This window comes from Chiroxiphia lanceolata, chromosome 12 (assembly GCF_009829145.1).
Source record: "Chiroxiphia lanceolata isolate bChiLan1 chromosome 12, bChiLan1.pri, whole genome shotgun sequence".
NCBI classification, from domain to species: Eukaryota; Metazoa; Chordata; class Aves; order Passeriformes; family Pipridae; genus Chiroxiphia; species Chiroxiphia lanceolata.
In genome coordinates, this window is record NC_045648.1 from 16964206 (window position 1) to 16985352 (window position 21147).

At 56.3% G+C, this 21147-nt stretch overlaps 1 protein-coding gene across 4 annotated transcripts; it reads right to left on the reverse strand.

Moving 5' to 3' along the window:
- Positions 1–6573: 6573 nt before the first annotated feature.
- Positions 6574–19169, reverse strand: INSYN1 (inhibitory synaptic factor 1). 4 transcript variants are annotated; one of them, XM_032700608.1, is made up of 4 exons: positions 18214–18560; positions 17851–18013; positions 16816–17540; positions 6574–7311 (listed from the first exon to the last, which is right to left on the reverse strand). In XM_032700608.1, the coding sequence occupies exons 3-4, from the start codon at positions 16996–16998 to the stop codon at positions 6628–6630; spliced, it is 867 nt and encodes a 288-aa protein (XP_032556499.1). In that variant the 5' UTR covers positions 16999–17540; positions 17851–18013; positions 18214–18560; the 3' UTR covers positions 6574–6627. The 4 variants fall into 4 exon arrangements, with proteins under 4 accessions (XP_032556499.1, XP_032556498.1, XP_032556496.1 ...); XM_032700607.1 differs by lacking the exon at positions 18214–18560 and adding an exon at positions 19150–19169 and having other exon boundaries at positions 6628–7311; XM_032700605.1 differs by lacking the exon at positions 18214–18560 and adding an exon at positions 18695–18737 and having other exon boundaries at positions 6628–7311.
- Positions 19170–21147: the final 1978 nt, after the last annotated feature.

Genomic DNA, 21147 nt, shown 5'->3' on the forward strand with positions numbered 1-21147 from the left:
TTCCCAGCGAGCTTGGTACTCAAGGGCTGTGCTGGAACAGGGCTGGGAGGAGGAAGAGGAAGGGCAGGGATGCTGCTTCATGGGTGCCACATCCAGGGGCCAGAGAGTTGCCCAATCCTTGGCAGAATAAAGTCCATTTTCCTGGGGCCTTGCAGAGAAGAAACCCACTAAATCCCTAATCTGCCTCATGGATGGAGTGAGGGGAGCAACTCCATCCCACCATGGCCCTGGACTGGCTTTTTAATAACCCTGTTGTAGGAAAAGTAAAGAAGAGGAAAGCAGAGCACGGGTGACATGAGTTTCTACAGGCTGGGGCCCAGGAGGGACAGGGCCACTCTTCTCAGTCGTGTTCTTGGATGCAAATGGTTCCATGCATAATTCAAGCTCTGTGTTGCTCATCCTGAGTAATCTCTGCTCCAGCTAAGAGGGATGGGGAGGGAGAGACTTCTATTTTCGAGCCTTTACTGTTGTTGTTTTCTCCCCAAAGTGTTTCCTAAGTGCTGGGTAAACAGATTTTCCTATGCTGCATCAGGTACCTGCTGGAGCACCAAGAACTGGGCATTGTCCAGCATCCCAGAGGGCACCATGGATGTTATCCCAGTAGTGAACATGGATGTCCCAGAGGTAACCATGAATGTTGGATATTGGAGGATGCCCCAGAGGTAACCATGAATGTTGGATATTGGAGGATGCCCCAGAGGTAACCATGAATGTTGGATATTGGAGGATGCCCCAGAGGTGACCTGTAGCTGATATCCCAGTAGTGACTGTGGATGATGTCCCAGAGGGGACCACAGATGATATCCTCGAGCTGAACCACATCCCAGGCACTGCATGAACCAACCAGTGGGGGGATAATTTTGTAATCCATCGTTTGAGTCTGTAGGTGCTGGCTGTGAAAAGACCTGTTTTAGCACAAAGCTGAGCTGGGGGGGTGTTCCCACAACTCCAGGTATGAGGTTATGAGGTCCTAAACCCCATCCTGACGCCTCCTGGGAGTCTGGGCACAGTTTTCCATGACTGTGTTGGGTCCCACCTGGCTCAGGTGGCCCAGGGGACAGAGCTCTGCTCCCTCCAAGGCCAGGGCACCCCCAAACCCAGCCGTGTTGCTCCTTATTATGGGCTGGCACTGATGCCTTTGATTTTTCTCGGTTCGGTGTTGGTTTGGTTTTTTTTTTTTTCCTTTCTAAAAGCCCCAACGTTTTAATTATTTATTTGGAGCGTGATTAATGTTTTGTCTGACGCTGTTCTGCCAGGGGAGCCCCGGTACATTTTGGTTTAGCAAGATCTAATTAAGAAGTCCCATCAAGCATGTCATCCCTTGTCTTACAAGTACCTCCAGGGCTCCTCTGTGTTCTGGCAGGCTCAGCTGGACCCGATGGCTCTGGGGGGCCTACAGCTCTTCTGGGGGGGGCTTTACCCCAAAAACTGGGGGTGCTCCAGCCAAGCATTCTCCTGGCATCAAGGCAAGACCCAGATTGCTGCTGCCTCCAGAGTACAGAGATAAAAGAATTTTTGGTCTCAAACTTGCCCTTTTTCAGCTGTATTTTGAGGGAATGCTCCTCCTAAGAGCAGGATGTGGCCAGGCTGGAGCTGCCCTGTCCCTGTCAGGGATGAACAGTGGGGTGATGTGACACGGGGCCACCATCTGAAGGGATGGTGAGGAGGAGGCAGTCCCTGTGTGGGCCACTCATGAACATGTGTGTCCATGTGTTCCCACTGCCACCCAGTGGTGGGAGAGCACCCAGCCACCACCCGGAGAAGTGCATTTTATAGGGTGAGATAACAGAATGGATAAATATCCATTTATGAGTGTAGCAAGGGCTGTATCCGGGTACTGGAGGGTTGAGCTTCAGGAGCAGTGGCCACTGGAGAAGCAGGTTTTGCAGGGCTGGAGGTGGTGACGGAGCTGCCAGCTCTGCTCAGAAGGTCACTTGGAGGCCCTCACCCCCGAGTTTGGCCTCCCACCACCCTGGGGACCTTAAATGGCCCTGGTGACATCCCCAAGGATCCACACCCTACCTGTGACCTGAGGAGCCCATATAAGCTCAGCCTGGGGCTATTGAGCAGGATGCTGCTCTCCAGCCATCCCCACTGACCACAGCCTTATTCCCACCTGATTTCCGGATGCTCTGGGCTCCCTGTTGACATCACAGCCTCCTCTTTCTCCCTTGCTGGGGTGGGATGAGGTCTCCTGCCCCATGCTGGGTATCCAGCCCAGCTCCCTATCCCCTGCTAGGGCAGGAGTTTTCCTTCAGGTGTCTGGCCAACACCACTCCATCCTTGGCTTATCAGCCCTGGAGAAGGTTGGAACCCACCACTCCATCCATGGGAAGCCACGGAGAGACCGGCAGCCTCCTGTGGTGCAGAGGCCTCCAGCAAGCTGTGAAATTACAGGCTGGCAAGTGCCAGCACAAACGAGGATTAATTAGTGTGCCATGGCCACGAGCACCCGCTTCAGGCCCTTGTCTGGCCAGGCTCAGCTTGTCCATCTCCATCCCACCTGACTGGCAGAGCCTGGAGAGGAACGTGAGGAGGGGAGCTGCTCCACCTGGGATTTCGGTGCCAAATGGCACTGGGGTGAGCTCAAAATCTGTAAACATCCTTAACCATGGCTTGGAGGGTGCTCCTGACTCCTCCAAGGCTGCCCTGGGCTGGGGGTGCGGCAGGATGAAGGGATGCAGGATGCTGGGGTGACACCCCAGGGAGCGGGGCCGGGCACGTTTTGGGGTGCTGTGAGTAGTGTGGGTACACTCTGCTCCTGCCTCCTCCACAGCCAGCCTTTCCTTGAGAGGACATAACAGCTGCCAGTGAGTTATCTGGCTCTGGGGCTGGAGACAAACAGAAGGAGGGAGGATGTGACTCCCAGTTCTGAGTAAAATCCAACTGGGAAGATGCAGCTGAGCTGCCCTGGTCCATGGGGAGTGCAGCTTGGGGATGCTCCTTTTCTGCCCAGGGGGCTGATCAACCTGACCTGAAGGGTGGAGATGAAGAGGGAAGAGCCTTCACAGTCCACTCCCAAGGAACGAGATGGATTTAGCTCCCAAAATCTGGAAAAGTGAGGATGAAGGAGCGCTCCTGTTAAAGCAGCATCCTAAGATGTGGTAATTCAGCTGTGGAACAGCCAGGAACAAACAAGATGCTGTACAGCAGCAGAGGCAGGACTATCACCTCTCCCTTTGGAAATAAAATATTCCTCTTCCAGCTACAACCAGAGCTCAGCTCCAAGCTGTGCAGGGAAGGGGCAGCTAAAATCCAGGGATGCTTTCAGCTGCTGCTGAGCTCCAAGGGCTGGCTGTAGCCTGGTCAGTGTGAAATAAAGCCCATCTCTGCCGGGGGAGAGGTTGTCTCAGTCCCCTGAGAGCAGATCATCGTGGAATTGAGGAAAAAAGACGCATCTGTGTATGAGGACAGCTTAGGTTTTGGCTTCCCAGGACTGAGGGTGGCAACCCAGGGGTGAACCTGGGCTCCTGCGTGCATCCCATCCCCTCCCAAAGCCTGACCCTGAGCCAGAGCTCTTCCTTAGGCTGGAAAACATCCCGTTATCCACTTTGATAGCTGCCTTTCATGTCAGTGAGCTCAGAAGTGAAGTCTCCAGGCACTCGAGGTCTATTTTGAGCCCTCGCCCGAGCGAGGTTTGTGAGACGACTTCTTCTGTGGGAGACACTTTCCAGCTGGATCTTGGGAGCCGGAGGGATTGGGTGAGCTCAGAGGAGTTCCTTCAAAACACAACCCGCAGTGGAGCCCCTCGTAATTCAGGTCAACTTGAACAGGAGCTGTGGGGAGGGTTAGAGCTGGCTGCCAAGCTGGAATTCTGCTTAAAGCCCATCAAAGCCTGGCTCTGGCCAGAACAGACACCGAGCATCCTTCCTGGCCAAAACCCAGCAGGATGCATGGCAGAGGGATCTGCCGGCCTGGATCACCGGCCAGACCATGTCCTCATTTGCTGATGGTTCTTTATTGCTTCCTGGAGGAGCCCTTTGCCCCTTCCTTTGAGCTCTGGTGGCTCTCTGGTTGCTGTTCTGGGTGTTCCCAAACAGGTTTTGGGGTTGGGGTGGAGGGCAGGGACATTGCTGGGATGCTGTGGGGAAAAGGCTCATTGATGCATTAATATATAGTGTTAAGGGAAAGAGTAGGTGTTTTCCCAGTCCAATTCTACTCCATCCCATCACCTGCAGCCACAGACCAAGCCTAACGAGCTGGATCTTGTCCCTGCAAGAACCAAGTCTGTTAATTCAACATCATTAATAATTAAGTTGGTGGTGCAGTGAATAACATCATTAATAACTTCGTTACTGGTCTAACAAAGCCATTTTTACTACTTTGCCTGTTTTCTCCTTATCTGTGTTAATAACCATTCCCACCATGTTGAGTTTTTCCCTAAAGAACCCCAAACCAGCAGTTTTTCCTGCTAAATAACGACAGCCAAACCCCTCTGGGTGTGCAGAGAAGCAGCAAAGACATCGCCTGTGGTCACCTCTATGCCAGTGAGGGTTTTATTACCCACATTCCAAGCAAAGGGGAGCAGATGGATTTTCCCCCTCTCCGTTTACCCCAGTTTTATGGAAGTTTTCCATCCATGCACCTAAAGGTTAATACAGCACTTACAGCTGGTGTCACTTGGATTTGTCAGAGAGCAAGAAATAAAGCTGGCACAGCTATAAATTCATTCCTAATAAAAGCATGGAGGATGGAGCTGTTCCCCTTGTCCACATGGCCCCAGATGCATCCATTGGTTTTACATCCTTGGCTCCAAGGTGAGTGGTCCCCAGGCTGTGCCTCAGTTCCCCCTTTGGCAGCTCCTTCCAGAGCTGCAGGTGATGCAGGTACTCTCAAATCTGGAGCAGATGAAAAGCATCTCCTTGTGCAGCTCCAGCTGCTCCAAATTTTTTCCTTTTGCTCTTCCTGACTTCCTTTGGGAGGAATTATTGAACAACAAAGCTGCATGTGCTAATTGTAGTTTTACAGAGGGTCAGGCCGTAAGAAGCTCTTAAAAATAAATGAGTAACCAGCTGTTGACATGCAGAGGGATGGAGGGAGTTGTCCCATCCTATGTGTCCCTGGGATGGTGTTGCCACTCTTTGGATGGGGGATTGAGACGTCCCATCCTTTGTTATGAAAAAACAGAGGCTGATGCTCCCCATGGTATCCCAGCCCATGGATTAGGGAGAGATGTGGAGGAAGATGATGCTGATGCATCATCTTGCATCCTATAGTCCCATCTACAGGGCTCTTCTTCCCTTTCCCAGTTTTGCCCAGGGTTGGGATGTCCCCATGGGGAGCTGGACGGATGCTCCCATGTGCTGGGAACATACACAGATCCCCCAGGCAATGCCATGTCCCTAAAAGCTAAAACGTAAACGCAATTCAACATAATTTGGGTGAAAGCCTCTTCTCCTGCTACAATCTGGGTTGAATTCAGAGTGTTGTGGTCACCACTGCTTCCCCTGTGATGGGGGTTCCACACACCCCTTGCCCTGGCAGCAGTGCTGGGTGCCAGCAAGGGTCCTGGCTCTGGGATGACACTTGGGAAAGGCTTGGAACAGAGCATCTCTGACCTGGATTAAAAATAAGGAATCGAGGTGGTGGTTTTTCGCTGCCAGGCTTGGAAAAACCATGTCATGCCAGGGATGCTCCAGGGCTGGCAGTGTAAATGCATCCCTGCAGGAGGAAGAGCCAACGGGGAGGGCACAGGGGCTTTGTCCCCAGGACCAGGTGCTTTGGGTGCTGAAGGCTTTGGCAGAATCTGGAGGCTGAAAGAAAGATGCCAGGGGTAGATCTGAAGCACCACATTCCTTCATCTGTCAGGGAAAATCCCAGCTATTTCTCCCCCCACAAATCAGGGCTTTTGAAAAGGAAAACCAGAATTAGGTACATAAAGAAAAGCTGGAGACCCTTTCCACGTCATTTTAAGATGGTTGCAAGACTTGGAGGTGGCTAATATTTCTCCTGGACCTGGTGTAAAGGTTTGGAAATCAGCAGGGGAGCAGTTCCCTAGCCCAGCTCCTCATCACTGATGTGTTCTTGCCCTCTGCAATCCCCTCACCGTCCCCCTTGGAGGTGGGAGTGACATCCTGGTGACAACCCCCCCCTGGTCCACTCAGACATTGGATGTGACAAATCAGGTCACACCGGCTCTTCTTAAGCCAAACAGGGATAAAATGTCCCAGGGAGGGCAAATGTCCCATCCCTGGTCCAGCCACCCCCCTCCAGCTCCCCCATGTCCCCATCCAGCCCCATCCACAACCTCGGATACACTGGCTCTCCCCTTCGCAGAACCTTCCCTCTCTTGGCACTTATATACATATATTGTATATATGTTATGGTTGTTATTTCTGCATGATGGATGGTTTATTGATCTGAAATTTCTGTTCATAAAAAAAAACCAAAACCAAAAAAAAATTTAAAATTCCCTGAGCCTGGAAAATGACGGGTAGGTAGTTGGGACATTGGGACATTCATCTTCTTTGCCACCTTTTCATGTCGATTTTATTATTAGTATTGGTTTATTTAAATATATATTTATATATATATATATATATATATATTTTTCTGTCCCTTCCCAGGAGTCCCTCCCCCCCCATTATCCACCCACCCTCCCCAAATCCGTGCGGCGGATCCGGCGCGTCAGTTTTTGTTTTTAATCCTCTGCTTGGCCGGGATATAAGGCAGCACCGTCTGGGTGCTTTTGTCGGCCACGGTCTGGGTGCTGCTGTTCCTCATCAGCCGCCGGCCCGGGGCCGCGCCGCCGCCGCCGGCGTTCGGGTGCTTCGAGGGCCCCGCCGGCACCTTCCTGCCGGGCTCCTCGGGCCCCTCGTCCCCCGGGGACGCCGTGCTGTCACCGTCCCGGTCATCGTCGCAGCACAGCGCGTGGTACAGCACCTTGTCGCTGAAGCGGACCCGCTCCCGAGTGCCGGCCGGGCGGGGATGCGACAGCTTCTGGCTGGATGTGGTGCCGAAGGCTTCCTCGCTGGACGAATCCGGGGTGCCCCCGCCCCGGGGCCCGTTGGGGATGGGCAGCCCCCCGTTCATCAGCCGGTAGTCGGGCTGGCGAGCGGGCGGGGGCTGCGGCTGCGGCCGGGGGGGCTCGGGACCGTCGCCCGGGTCGGAGGGGGTGGAAGCATCCAGGAAGGAGCAGAATTCCCAGCTGTCGGAGAGGATGTCGGAGGCGGCGAAATCGAGGGGTCCCAGCTCGAAGGTGCCTCCGCCCTTGTCGCTGCTGGAGGTGCTGCTGGCCGTCGCCGTCGTCCAGTCGTCCGGCTCCAGGTCGAACTCGAAGTCGGACGTCAGGCGGTCGATCTGGCTCACCACCTGCGGACAGACGGACGGACGCACGGACAGAGAAGAGCAGCTGAGAGGGACCCTCCCGCTTCTGCTCCGTAATTACGCCACGCCCCTAAATCTCTGCTGTTTACCCTGGCACCACTGGTGTGATGAGCTGGGAGGTCTCAGCTCGACTGGAGCCTCCTGGCAGGGACCGAAGCCCACCCGATGGCAAAGCACCCAACCCCCCAAGCCCTGGGTGCCCCTGAGCGCTCGGTGTGACAGGATGGGCCTTCCCCAGTGTCTGCCCTGTCCCCTGGGATAACTCCCACCCCAAATCCCAGGGCACGTGGTGACCTGCGGTCCCTCTCACTTGACATGGGGAGCCACCAGTGACTGCCACGTCCTCCCCCTGGAGAAGGCAGCTCCGTGGGTGGGGAAGCCAAGGCAGGCAGTGGATGATGGCCCAGGGTCCGGAAGCCAAGGCAGGCAGTGGATGATGGCCCAGGGCCCTGGATCGATCCCAATCCTTCATTTCTTTCCCAGTGTCGAGTATATCAAGCCCTGTCGTGGCTTGGGGATGGAGTCATGGCCCCACCATGCCACTGGGGACAGATCCCGCATGAGGCGTGACTAAAACAAGTCCTAAAATATTAAAAATAATAGATGCAATGTCCTAAGGGAGGTTCAAGCCATGGGCAGGGCTGGAAGGGGAAGGAAGGGAGGAATGACCTCTTTCCTCCTACAGCTCCCATGGATCATGGTCTCCACCTAATGACCTTGCTGAGGTTCTGGATGCAGCAGACTCATCACCCACCTTCAAGTCTTTAATCCTGCCCAGCTCAGGGGCTGCCCAGCACTGACCACAGCACTTATCCTGCCCAGGAGACCCCAATCCCACTGGGCACCCAGATGGAACCGTGCCTATCCACAGTGTTTCTTGGCTGGTGTCTCTGCGTGTGTGTGTGTGTGGGCGTGTGGGGCTCTGTTTCGTGGGGGAGGCAGAGCACGACGTGGAAATCCAACCCCGTGGCACTGGGAAACGTGTATTTTTGGCAGTTTGCTGGCTCGCCTCCCCCCTCTCTGGGGGAGCTGGCAGAGGGTCTGGCTGGTCCCTGTGCTGCCAAGCAGGAGGTGGGCAGCGGCAGACAAGGGGGGCCAGGGGGAACCCCTCCATACTCCTGGTACCTGTTTGTGACCCACCTGATGCAATCTGGGCTCCTCCCATCCCCAGCTCGGGCACCCGTGGGCATCGGTGCCCCCTGCACCCCAGGGCTGTGTCCCTCCTGGACGCCCATCCCACTCACAGAGCATCTGGAAGCACAAATTTGCTCGGCTTCTTCCAGGTGGTTTCTTTACGCAGTGATGTTGTTTTTCATTACTGTTGTTCCCTCCCCATCTTTTTGCTTCCACTGCCCTTCCACCTGTCCTTTCCTGGTGGAAACCAGCCACAAATCTCCCAAAATAAGGGAAGGAAGGTAAATCAACGGGCAGTGTCTTGCCAGACACCTTTCCTTTCCTTCTCCTCACGCCACTAAAAAGCCCTGACTTATCTCCACCAGTCCCACGGTTCATCGCTGGGTGTTGGAGCCTCCCATCCACCAAGATTAATTAATTAATCATGGCACATCTCTCCATCATTTTTATGCTGCTGTATCCCGTAACTCCATGTTCTTTGAGCATTTTTGCTGTGAGGAACTGAGTCCTTGGGCTCAGGCACCCCATCCCATCCGAGGGCGGGCACCCCAAACCTGCTGTCATGGGGCCGGGTTGCCCTCGGTCTCTGCATCCCTCTGCCAGATGCCGACGTGCAGAGGTTTGGGACAGCTCCATAAATCCCTAGAAATGCCCCATAAAGCATGGCTCAGCAGGGCAGGCTCCTCACAGAGCCCCCGTGGTGGGTGAGGATGCGTGGGCAGAGTTAAGGGTAATTTAATATGTCTGGGCAACTGAAACGGGGAGCCCGGGGGGACGATTACTCTGCCAGCAGCCGGAGTGGCTCCGTTACATTCTGCTGACCTAATTTTAATCAAATTCCCATATTTGAGCTCCAAATTTCGCTCGTTCCACAGCCCTGCCCATGCAGCTCTCCTGCTCTGCCCAGCTCCTGAGGATTTGGCACCAAGGATGGGGAACTCGAGCCCCCCCAGGTGTGTCTGGGTGTGGACACGCAGCACCCCCTCTTATGAATCAGCCGCCGGCCCCCACGGGACAGCTCCGGGCTCTGCCCGCAGGTAGGACCATTTCTGGGGACACCTGAGGCTGTGTGACAACCTGGAGAGGAGCATCTCTGGAGGAAAAAGTGGTGCCACCTCCAAGGGGGCACAACCCAAGGGGCACAGGGTGGGTTTGGGTGAGGGTGGTGGGGCTGGATGTGTGTGTGTGTGTGTGTGTGTGTGTGTGTTTGCTGCCTGCTGTGAACAAAGGGCTGGGAAAATGAGGAGACCTGGGAATGGGGAGACCCTTTCTGGGGTGGGGCGAGCTGGTGTGAGCAGGAGAAGGGAGACTGAATGGCTGGGGTTGCTGCCTGGGAGGGGGTTGGCCACGCTGGCGATAAAAGATGCCAAAAAACATCTTTCCATGGAAAAGGGGGTGGTTAGGAAATGGGAGGAGGGGGTGGGAGAGAGTAGTGCACCCACCATCAGATCTGAGCATGTGGTCTAATATGCTCCAGATGGGCACTGATACACCTTAACAACCCTGATCAACCCCTCCTGGGACCCATATAAGACCAGTTTTGGGATAAAAGCTCTTTTCTGAGCTGTGCTGGAGTAGAACCTGTCCCCAGCCCCACGTGGTGGTCCCACAGCTGGGTTCTCTCCTGGATGGACCTCCTGAAGCCCATCCCAGGTCCTGCTTGTGGGATGGACCCTGAATCTGCATCATGTCCCTGTATCCTAGAGGGACTTTGTGTCCCCAAAGGATGGCAGAGCTGGCGACACTGAGCTGAGTGCTCATCCCAAGGAGCAGAAGGCAACAGGCATTACCTAAGCTCCTCACCTGTGATCTCCAACTTATTTTTCCAGCCATGGAAGACCTCTAGAGAGGGCAGGCAGGGACCCACCCATCCTTCAAGCTTTGGCTTTGAAGGGTGCTAAGATGCTGGGAGCATCCACAACAAAGTCTTGACATTAGAAAAGGTGATTTTTCCTGTTCCCAATGCACCATCAGATATCTTTTTTTCTTTTTTTTTTTTTTTTTACTCTTGTCTTCGGGGGAGAAAGGGTGGAACTCGAGGAAGGGCGTTAAAAAGAAGATGACGCGACCTCTTCTTTCTTAGTGACAAGAAAGAATTAGGAAAAAGGGCAGGAATAGAGCTGTCTTTGGGAAACACCCGGCTATTATTATTTTTTAATAAGGCAGCAAAATGATTTCTGCTGAAACCCTCAGCTGGAATGAGATCACCTCTGTTTCCACAAAGGCTCGGTGATTACAGCACTGGGTTCAGGGGGAGCGTCTCCCTGGGCTTTGACTCGGGTCCCTGACACCCAGGGCCCTCCTCATCCTCATTAAAGGGACCTGCTGCCATTTGGGATCGGGTGGTGACAGGAGGAGGCACATCCCCATCCCAATCCTCGTGCCCATCCCGCTTCTTGTGGTGGCACACAGGGATTAGTGTCACATCAGCAGTGGCTCTCTCGGGGCTATTTTTAGGAGCACTTGCTATTTTAAATGGGGGGTGGTGGGGTGGGGTGGGGTGTTGTTAAATACCTATGTGACACTTGGTACTCGCTGAGGATTTAAATGCAAAGTAGGATTTGGTCTTTTCTCCCCCCTTTTCTCCTTCCTGAAGCAGGTTGTCAAAGCTTTTCCAGCTGAGGCAATCGCTGCTGGCAGAGGGAGCCAGGATGAGAGAGATGGGGGGGGAGGAATGACCAGATGTGGGGTGGTTTGGGGACAAGGCCCTGGTGATGTTCTCATCCCTCAGAGAACTGGGGTGGGTTTGTTCTCCTACAAGCAGGTCGGGAGGTGTGGGGTGTCCTCAGCATGTGGTGGAAGTGCCATGCGGGTGGCAGACAGGACGTGTCCCCATCCTCCATCACCTTTAGGTTGCTGCAAAGAGCCACCTTTTTGGTGACAGCAGAGCACCCCTGGTCCAGCTGGGGTATCCGGCAGCAGGAAAACAGGGACCAAAATAATTCCCCCTGGACCTCGTGTGTGGTGTCACCGAGGGGCCTCATCCTGCTGCACCCCAGTGTCCTGAAAGCAGCTGCTGGGTGGCCAAGGGTGCTCAGCTCTCACCCAAAGGGACGAGCTTTGAGCAGTTGGAGGATGGAGTGAGGCAGAGAGATGAGCCACATCCCTGTGGAACCCCAGAGAGATGGACACGGAGCAAGGATGACCTAAACCACGTTCATCCCCACCCCAAAAACCAGCTCCCACCATCCCACCCAGCTGGGAGTGCTGGGTGCTCCCCTCCCACTGGTCCCCACGCCCATGGACGTTGCAGGCAGCCAGAAGCTTTCCGGATAAAAGCCCTAAATTGGGTGTTCACCTCCCCAGCTAAGGCAGATGTTGAACATCTGGAGCATTGTCGTTGTTTTTAATGGGATTTTGAGTTGTTGGCTGCACATCAAGCACTGAGCTCCCTGGCTGGGAGTTGGGTCTGGTGGCTCCAGCTCCCACGTTTTGGCCCCGCCGTTTCCTATCGAGGAACTGAACCTCCTGGACGCCCGGGAAGACGCTGGAGAGGCGGGAGGATGAGAGGGGACTTCAAAGGCTTCCTGGTCAGTAGCTGGTAACGCAAATTCCCGGGGCCGGGGAAGGAGCTGGAAGATGCTGGGATCAAAGTGGTCTGAGAGCCCCTTCATCCCCACACGGCCTTTGAAGAGGAGGGGAGGCGGATCTGTGCTCAGGGCAGGTTCTGGTGGGTGAAGGCGGGGCCGAGATGGGGAGATCAAACACGGCACTGCTTGGGCTGTCTCTGCTCCAGCGATGGGGGGCCCTGTGTGTGTCCCCTCAGCCGCCCTCCGGCGAGATGCAACAGTTTTCCCAATCCAGAGCCGAACATCCCATCCCCAGCCACGGTGGGAGCAGGGATTTTTGTGTGTCCCCCCACGCTCCCCATTCCCAGCACCTCCAGCAACACATTTTAGGGTCCAAAGCATTTCCACAGAACCATGGAATGTTTGGGCTGGAAGGAACCTGAAAGCCCGTCTCGTTCCAACCCCTGCCATGGGCAGGGACACCTTCCACTAGACCAGGTTGCTCCAAGCTCCATCCAACCTGGCCTGGAACACTTCCAGGGATGGATTTTCCAATGGCATGCAGCTGCTTTTCCAGGCTGGATCCAGCCCGTGTGTCCCTGCACTGTGCTTTGCTGCCAGCTGGTGCACAGAGGGGATGAGCAACAGGACCGTGCAGCCCATGCTAAAATTCCCCAACCCTATTCCCAAAGCATCAAATCATCCTGGAGGCATTTGACACCAGCAATTCCTTCCCCCGCAGGGGAAAAGAGCCACCCCAAAGCTCCACCACCCCCACAGCCAAATGCTCCTGGAGCAGGGACCTTCCCACTTCCCGGTGCAGGCAAGGTGAGTAAATATTTAATAAGGAATGAATGATTAATTGGAGCTGGCAAACTGAAGCAGAGTTGCAGGGGCCTCTCTTCCCCGAGCTGATCCTTACAAATGAGCGTGCCGAGGATCCAGGGTTCATTTGCTCCATCATCAGCTGCTAAATAGTTCAAAATCATCCTGCACATCTCCCAAACATGTTGTTATTAGAATAATAAGCCTCCTTCTCGCCATGAACTTCCCCAAGCATTCCCAGCTAATCACCTATTGATTACAACATTATTAAGGTATTTATTATCATAAGGGATTGCAGGGAGGGTTTTCCTCGTGCCAAAGTGTTGGAGGGAACCCCTCCATTCTGTTCTGGGTGGTGGGACCCCGCTGCTTCCATCAGCAGCTGCAGAGGGGACAGGACTCTCCCCATGGGAATTTTTGGGGGTTTAAACAGATATCTGGGTTTGTTTCCCGCCGTGGATGGTTTCCCACCCCCAGCACTAATCCCCCAAGGGTGGGAAGGAGCTCAGCTTTGCCGTGGAGCTTCTTGAGACCTCCTGGGGTATCTTATTCCCTGTGGCATCGCGGTGATCCCCGCGGGAAGAGGCCGGGGCTGGCAGGAGGTGCGTGGGAGGGAGGCAGCATGGCAAGCGCGCGGCGGAAGCGCCTTCCCTGCTGCCTCCTGCCTGATTTCTACTTCCAGTGTGCGTTTTCAATCAAAGATTTTAATAATCATTTTCCCCGCACATAATACAGCCCTGTCTTGGAGTGCTGGGGAATAATTATATACACAAAAGGGAAGGAGGGAGGGAGGGAGAGCTGGAGCGGGGAGGCTGGTGAAACAGCATCCCGAATAAAACGGACATCTGGAATGACAGCCTTCAGGTGGGAACCGCTCCCGGGAGGCGGGGATGGAGCCTGAACCAGTGTCTGGTCACACATCACATCCTCAGGGATGGGCCAGCAGAGTGGGGCTGCCCTGGGGTCTCCCACTGGAGCCTCCCCCCAGAGCATCCCACAGTCCTGGCTGGCTCTGGGACTCAGCGTCTCTGCTGAAGCAGGGACAACCTGAGAGGAAAGGCTCATGTGAGCCAGAGCCAGCTGTGCTTGGAGCTGGTGAGCGGTTTTGGAGCAGGAACCATCCCTGGGTGAAAGCCCTTGTGCCCACAGAGGGTGTTGATGGCTTCAGGGGTTATTTTTGGCAAGGTGGTTATGGCCTGGCTGCTACCTCCAGGTGAATAAAGTCCTGGCACCCAGCTCCCTGTGCAAGGAGAACCTGGAAGGAGCAGGTCCAGCATCACCCAGTGCCCTCCAGTATCACCCAGTGCAGGTTTTCCAGCTCCGTGGGCGTGTCAGGTGCCTTCACTGGGCACATCCAGCCCTGCATCCCAACCCACCAGTGATGCCCCTACCAGAGGAGGTGGCCACAGGGATGGATATTTCCAAAGTCCCCATGGTGGCTCCGCTGGAGAACACACCAATATCACAAGTGCCAGGACACTGGTGGCCTTTGATGGCCCTGAGCAGCCCCACCAGGGACCCCACCCCTGAGACCACCTAAGCTCAGGGCCATCAGCCCTGCCTGTCCCCAGCCTTGTCCCTGTGTCCTGGTCCTCGCTTCCAGCCAAGGAAGAGTATCACTATGTGCAAGGAAGACAACAAAAAGAGCTTATTTTTTCACTTCTTTTCCACCAAAATCTTAGAGATTACGATTTGCCAGCCTGGTGTCTGCCACATACTTTTCTGTGTGGGCTTGAAAGAGAATTCCATGTAACCTGCTTCCGTTGAGTTTGCTCTGAGTGATCCAGAGGGCAGAAAGATGAATTTCCATCCCTGGAAGTGTCCAAGGCCTGGTTGGATGGGGCTTGGAGTGACCTGGTCTAGTGGAAGATGTCCCTGCCCATGATAGGGAAGTGGAACAAGAAGGGCTTTAAACCCATCAACTCAAACCATTCTATGAATTTCAAAAGACTCTAACACCCAAATTCTGCTTGGTTTGGGGAAAACCAGACCTCTGTTTCTCTGGAATCCCTGACTCCTGGTTCAACCTGGTTGGACTGGTGTGTTTTAGCTCTGAAGCCTGAACTGAGTGTACTGAGATTTAGGCTGTTTTGTATGAATTCAGCTAATTGCTGCAGAGTTTTGTGGGTCTGTTCTGGGAGCTGGGAGAAGGGCCGAAGTTTGGGACCCACCTCATGTCTGGCTCCACACTGACCTGGCCTCGCTGTCCCTTGACGTGGGGGGCTCTCCCAGGGCACCCATGGGACACTGCCTGGGAGGTTACCAGTGTCTAGGCATGTGCCAGCTCCATGGAAAAAACATTTCCATGCTTTAACACTTCCTGGTACCCTCTGGAGAAGCCACCCCATGGGGCGTGGCCCCCCTCCCTGGCACAGAGCAGGGTGTCCCTGGGGTGGGGGCAGAGAATGGGTGTCCTCTGGCCACCTCCTCCTCTCCTCTGACACATGCTGGTACAACCCGACTTGGGCAGCCCACCAAGACCCCTCTGGCCCCAAGATCTGGACAGGGACCTTGTGGAGCCACCCAAAGTTTGGTGGCAAGCACAGCCTGGTCTCAGCTGTGAAATGGTTGGGGGTTGGCCCCATCCTGGTCCTTCTTATCCCTCCATATCCTCAGCAAGAGGGATGCTCACCTGATCATAGTGGTCCCACCTGGCCTTAAATTCATGGGGCCGATAGAACGGGCCAATTGCCATCATCATCCTCCCTTTGAAGGCCTGTTAATCTCCTGGAGGAGCACGAAGTGAGCTCAGGCTAAATAGAAAGTAGCTCTGCCTCCCGAATATTACTATTACGGCTTTTCCTAATCCATCAGAGATGTGTTGGAGGGGTTTTGGCCTCTGCCGATGGCACTGCGAGATTTGGTGGGGGAGCAGGGGGCTTTTTGCTTTGGGTGGCTGGGTTTGCTTTCTGCTGCTGGAAGGACTGACAAAGCCAGGGGAGGAAGGAAAATCTCTTGGGGTACCATGGCCCGGTCGAGACCACACAGGGACAACTTCCCCTAAAATCTCCTGGATGGAGTGGAGCCATCCCAAAGGAGGACACTGCACCGCAGGCTGGAGGATGTCCCCTCCCTGACCACAGCCACCAGGATGATGTTGGTGCACCTGCATCAGCACTGTCTTGGTGGCACCCAGATGCCACTGACCCACATGGGGCTGTTCCATGGTGCCCATGGCAAGTTCCTGCCCTTCCTGAGGGGTGGTAAGGTTCTGGATACAGTCCCAGGCCATGGAGAGGATGCCAGCGCCCGCCTGCCCTGTTGCCAAAGCAATCAGCTGCTCCATGCTCAAGGCTACTGCACACTTGCCACCACCACTCCCCATCCCCTGAAGAGGTGTCCTAAATTACCAACCTCATCCTGATCCCCTTCCCCTCCAGTTTGGAGGTGTGTGGCCCAAACACTCGAGCCAGGGAAATATTAAATTCCCCACCAAAGCATCTCTGTGGTGCCTCTGCACCAGGAGAAAACTCCAACCACACTTTGTGCACACAGATTTCTGCAGGAGCACTGGACCCTCTCCAGCCAGGCTACAGGACACCCAGTCACTCTGACCCCCTGTCTGTGCTGTGGGTGCTTCTCATTGCACCCAGGACTGATGCCATATTTTCAGTGCCCTCCGCAATGCCAGAGGGACCCACCATCCCCGCTCTGTCCACCTCCTTGGTTTGGAAGGGGCCTGGAAAACACTCTCCAAGGCAGAGCAGAGTGGATTGTGACACCAGTTCTCCCAGTGCTGGTGGTGCTGCTCCCACCAGCAGCACCCGCAGAGCTGGTGCCTCAGCTGGGCCCCCTCACCCCGAGCAAACCCCGGGGTCAAGGTCAGGAGTGATTTTACAAACCATGCCCAGTTTTCTCCCTTTTTGGAAAATCCTATTGCACATCATCCAGGTGCCTCCTGGGGCCGGTGGGTTGCGGGTGCTGAGCTGGCTCTGCTCCCCCCATCCTGACCCTGGGGCAGGGGGACAGGGACAGGGCACCCCTATTTGGGATCAGCAGCTACCACGACCCGCTCTCCTACCTCCCGGAGCTCCTTGGCCACCTCCTTGAGCTCCTGTAAGATGCCTTCCAGTTGCCCGATCACCATTTTCATCCGGCTCCGGATCCTTTCCCGTTCACAATTACTCTTGCTGCTGCTACAATTGCTGCTGCTGCTGCTGGGGTGGTCACTGGGCTGCCTGTCCTGGCAGGTCCGGGAGTCCATCCTTCCCTACCAGCCTCGGTTCCCGGCCCCAACGGCTCTGTCCATCCTGCTCCCCCCTAGCCGGGTGGCCTGGCGTCCGCGCAGCCCCTCTCGGCCGGGGAGCTTTCAACATCTTAACGTTCCCCTGCCTCCAAGGAAGTCCCAGCCGCACGCTCGCCTCCCTGCGAGGTCGGGGGGCTCTGGTTCGGAGCGGGGAGTGGGGTCGGGATGCAGCATGCAGAGTCGGGAATGCTGCGGAGGGGACTCAGCCGGTGGCCGCGGGGAGGTGTGAGGTGGCCATGGGGTGAGCAGAGGACGAGGAGGAGGAGGAAGAGGAGGAGGAATAGTCCCTTGGATGTCCCAGGAAGCTAAAATCCAGCGGCTCACGCCTTGCCTGCTCCCCGACGCCGGGGAGGGGAATGCAGGGCTGAGTGTCCCCGGGGAGCGACGCTTCTCCCCACGTCGGGCCCTCGCTCTGGGGTCTGCGGCTCCAACGCTGGGGAGTGGTGGTGGGGAGGTCTCCCAGCTGGGCACAGGTGTCCTGGGGAGACCAGGGTCCCCTCCTGCAAGGACAGACAGACAACGTGAGGGAGCCATCCCTTCTGGAGCCAGGAAGGCGGTGGGGGGGGGTCTCTGCCCACTCCCACCTTGCCTTGATCTCAGCCCCGGCACGAGGACAAGCCCCCAGGTACCCCCACAGCAGCCCCCCCTAATTGGGTGGGGACAGGACGGAGCCTGACACTGTCCCTCTCCTTTTGCCCTCCCCACTTCCCCACAGTTTGAGACCCGGAGAATGGGGGCACAGTGGGGTCTCGCAGAGCCAGATGGATGGATAGAGGGACAGACAGGCAGCCGTGCGGCTCAGGAACTCACCGTCGCGATCCAGAACCTCCTTGGCTCCAGTCCAAGCTCTTCCTTGTCCTTTTTTCCCCCTTCTCCTTTCCTTACTTCCTCCCCCTCCTCCTCCTCCTCTTTCTCCTCCCTCAGGGCTTTTCCGTGGCACAAGAGGAGTCCGGGGGCCACTTTCCTTCGGTTGCTGTTGGAAGGGGTGAGACGTTACCGGAGGTGACAGCCTGCCGGGGCGGGGGGACGGGGACACGCGTCCCGGGAGACTCATCTGCTTGCGGGGGGGTGTCGGGCAGCCTCCTCCCACCTGGGGCCCATCCCACCATCATCCTCCTCCCGGCTTGGTTCAAACCCCAACCCCACCTCGGCCAAGGAGGGGGGAAAACCCACCTTGGCCCCAAATGTCCCCCCTTCCCCCGGGGAGGGGGAAAGCAGCACGGGCGGAGGCGGAGTGGGGTGGGGGGGGCGCGTCCCCCCAGCTCGGGGGTGCACACAGAGAGGGGGAGTCCCGGCATGCTCCCATCTCCATCCCCGGTACCCGCATCCTCCATCCCCTCTGCTCCCATCCTTCAGCCCTGGTACCCGCATCCTCCGGGGCGCCGGGGATGGAGGATGTCGGTATCCGCAGCTTCCATCCCCGCTACCTGCATCCTCCATCCCTGCCGCTCTCATCCTCCATCCCCGGAGCCCGCATCCTCCTTCCCCTCTCCCTGCATCCTCCATCCCCGGAGCCCGCGTCCTCCATCCCCGCTCCCCGTATCCCAACTGCCCGCATCCCCCTCCCCGCCCTCCCTCCCTCCCTCTCCCCCTCTACCCTCCCTCCCGGTGCCCCCGCACCCCCGCACCCCCGCGCGGTGCCCCCGGGACGGACCGGCGGCGGTGCGGGCTCAGGGCCGGCCGGTCCCCGGGCGCCGGGCGGGCGGAGCGGGGCGGGCGGCGCCCGGCGCCCCGGGCAGAGCCATGGGGCGGGCGGAGCGGCGGTGGGCGCCCGGCCCCCGGCCCCGGCCGCAGCCTCCCCGCGGCTCCCGGTTCGCTCGCCCCGGCGGCTGCTGTGTCAGAGAAAGGGGCTGAGCCTCCGCCGGGCGGGGGGGGCTTAAAGGGACCGGGAGCCCCGTTGCACGGGGGGCGGCGCCGGGGGGAAACTGAGGCAGCGCCGGGGGTCCCTTGCTGGGGAGGAAGGGAGTCGTGCCTCAGTTTCCCCGCTATGTCCCCCCCGCTTCAAATAACAGGCTCGTTAAGGTTTGTTCCTTCTGAATGCAAAATGCCCCTCCCCTGCCCCGCGGGTCTTATTTGGGGCCAATTTCTGCAGGATCTGTAAAAACCCACCGGGGATGCGGGAGCATCATCCCAGCAAAGATCCCTGGATGGCAGGAAAACAACAACTATGGGTTTGTACGTGAGTGTGTGCGGGGGGGCGTGGGGGGGGGTGGGGGGGGCTGGTCTGGTCTGGGGAGGAACCCCAAGGACGGGAGGGAATTGCTCCAAAGCAGGGATCCAGCCTAGGGAAATCCATCCAGTTCAGCAGCAGTGGGAGCAAGGAGAGATTCCTGTCCTGGAGCTGAGCGGTGACGATAGGTGGCAATCCCAGGTCTGCCAGCGGCGAGGCGGCGGGTGCGCATTTATGTTATTTATTGCCTCCTACTGGGAATGTTCAAAAGTGCTGAACACACTTTTTGGCGTGGACCCGAACTGACTCATCCTTCAGCTTGTGAAGAGCTGATGCTTTGGGGGCTCTTCTGATTCCCACAGAACATCCCGGTGGGAACCCGGGGATGGCAGGAGCGCCAAGGTGTGTGGTGGATGGTGGTGAGCAATCCCTCACTGCACGGATTTATTGGAATCATTTTTTCCAGTGTAATCATATGGGAAATTTTCAGCAGGAATCTCCCCCAATATTTTGTACCCGAGGCTCAGCCAGGGACGACACGGCCACCTGGATCCCCCACGGCCACCACGCTCCCCCTGCTTCCTCCAATAGCAGGTCAATGCCAGCTCGAGCTCTGCCTCATCCCAGAAATCAGCAGGGATACTGGGACAGTGATTCGGGGAAAGAGTGGAGGTGGTAAAACTCAGACAGAGGTGCTGCCTCTGGGAAGTCCAGTGGTGATGCGGGACCGGTGGGAAAATACAGTGAATGATGTGGGGCAGGGGAGCAGCTGAACGCACTCCCAAGGGGGATAAAATGAGCAGCTGAGATGTGGACTGAGGAGGAAACACGGCTCTATCCATGACCTGCTCTTCCCCTCTCCCAGCCATGGTGGGCACCAGCAGCCCAGGGAGTTTCAGTCCCAGCCAGGTTGGTAAAAGATGCTCAGAAATATCCATGGTCAGCACTGGAGAGTGTGAGTACTGCCCAAAAACCTCCTGTCCATGGTGGTGGAGCTAAAGCAGCCAAAATGGCTCTGCAGGGATGTCCAGAGCCTCCAGTGTGAGGTCAGAGCCCCAAGTTGTGTCTCCTACAACCTGAAATCCTCTGGATGGTGTCTCGAGGATGTGAAACAAAGGGATGCAGCGAGGGATGTCCCCCCTGCCAAGGGGATGGAAAGGCTCAGCCTCTATGAGACACCCAAGAAGCCAAGCCCACAGCACACCTCACCCTTCACTCCTGCTTTCCTTTACTCCAAAGCCCTGGATGGACATTCCCATGCTCCCCATCCTGGCTTGATCCTGCTGTGAATGCCACCATGTCTCCAGCTGCTGGTGGATTCATCATTGGTGGAGGAAGAATAGGAAGAAGGTGGAGTTTTCCTTTTAAAATTTATTTTCTGCTTCTATTTGCTGCTTTGCAAAGCCTGGATTCCCCCTCTGAAGAAACCTGGAGAATGACACAGGATGCTTCTTCCCACCTGTGCATCACAGCCTGGATTTGGGAGTCATGGCCCACCCCGCTCTCAGCTCTCATCGCCCTTGTGACTGATCCATGTTCTCCATCTCCCTGCCAGATCCGTTCCTGTCCCATGTCACCTTCCTCAGAGTCTCCCAGAGGATTTCAGGGGGGATTCCCAAATGCTGCCCAGCCTTGGCACCCCACTGGTGGAGGTTTTCCCATGGGAAGGACACGGCTGGAGTGTGATGGAGAGAGAGGAGTGGCTTTATTCCCACCTCCCTAATCTCTCTCCCTCCCTCATTCTCCAGTCTTTATTTATGCTTTTTATCAGATCTGATTTACTGGGGATTTTCCCGTTCCAACAGGAGAACTGCTGGGAGGGGATTTCTCTGCAAGGCTTTCGGGCTCACAGGCATTTTATTTTGCAGGGTCGTGCCAGGCTGGTTTCTGCAGGGTGGCTCTTGGCTCAGCAAGACTTAATGGGGGACCCCCATGGT

Excerpts from the sequence above, each read along its gene's own strand:
- INSYN1 (XM_032700608.1), bottom strand. The coding sequence starts at position 16,998 with ATGGACTCCCGGACCTGCCAGGACAGGCAGCCCAGTGACCACCCCAGC. Across the intron at positions 7,312-16,815 it reads TGGCCAAGGAGCTCCGGGAG|GTGGTGAGCCAGATCGACCG; the intron begins GTAGGAGAGCGG and ends GTCTGTCCGCAG.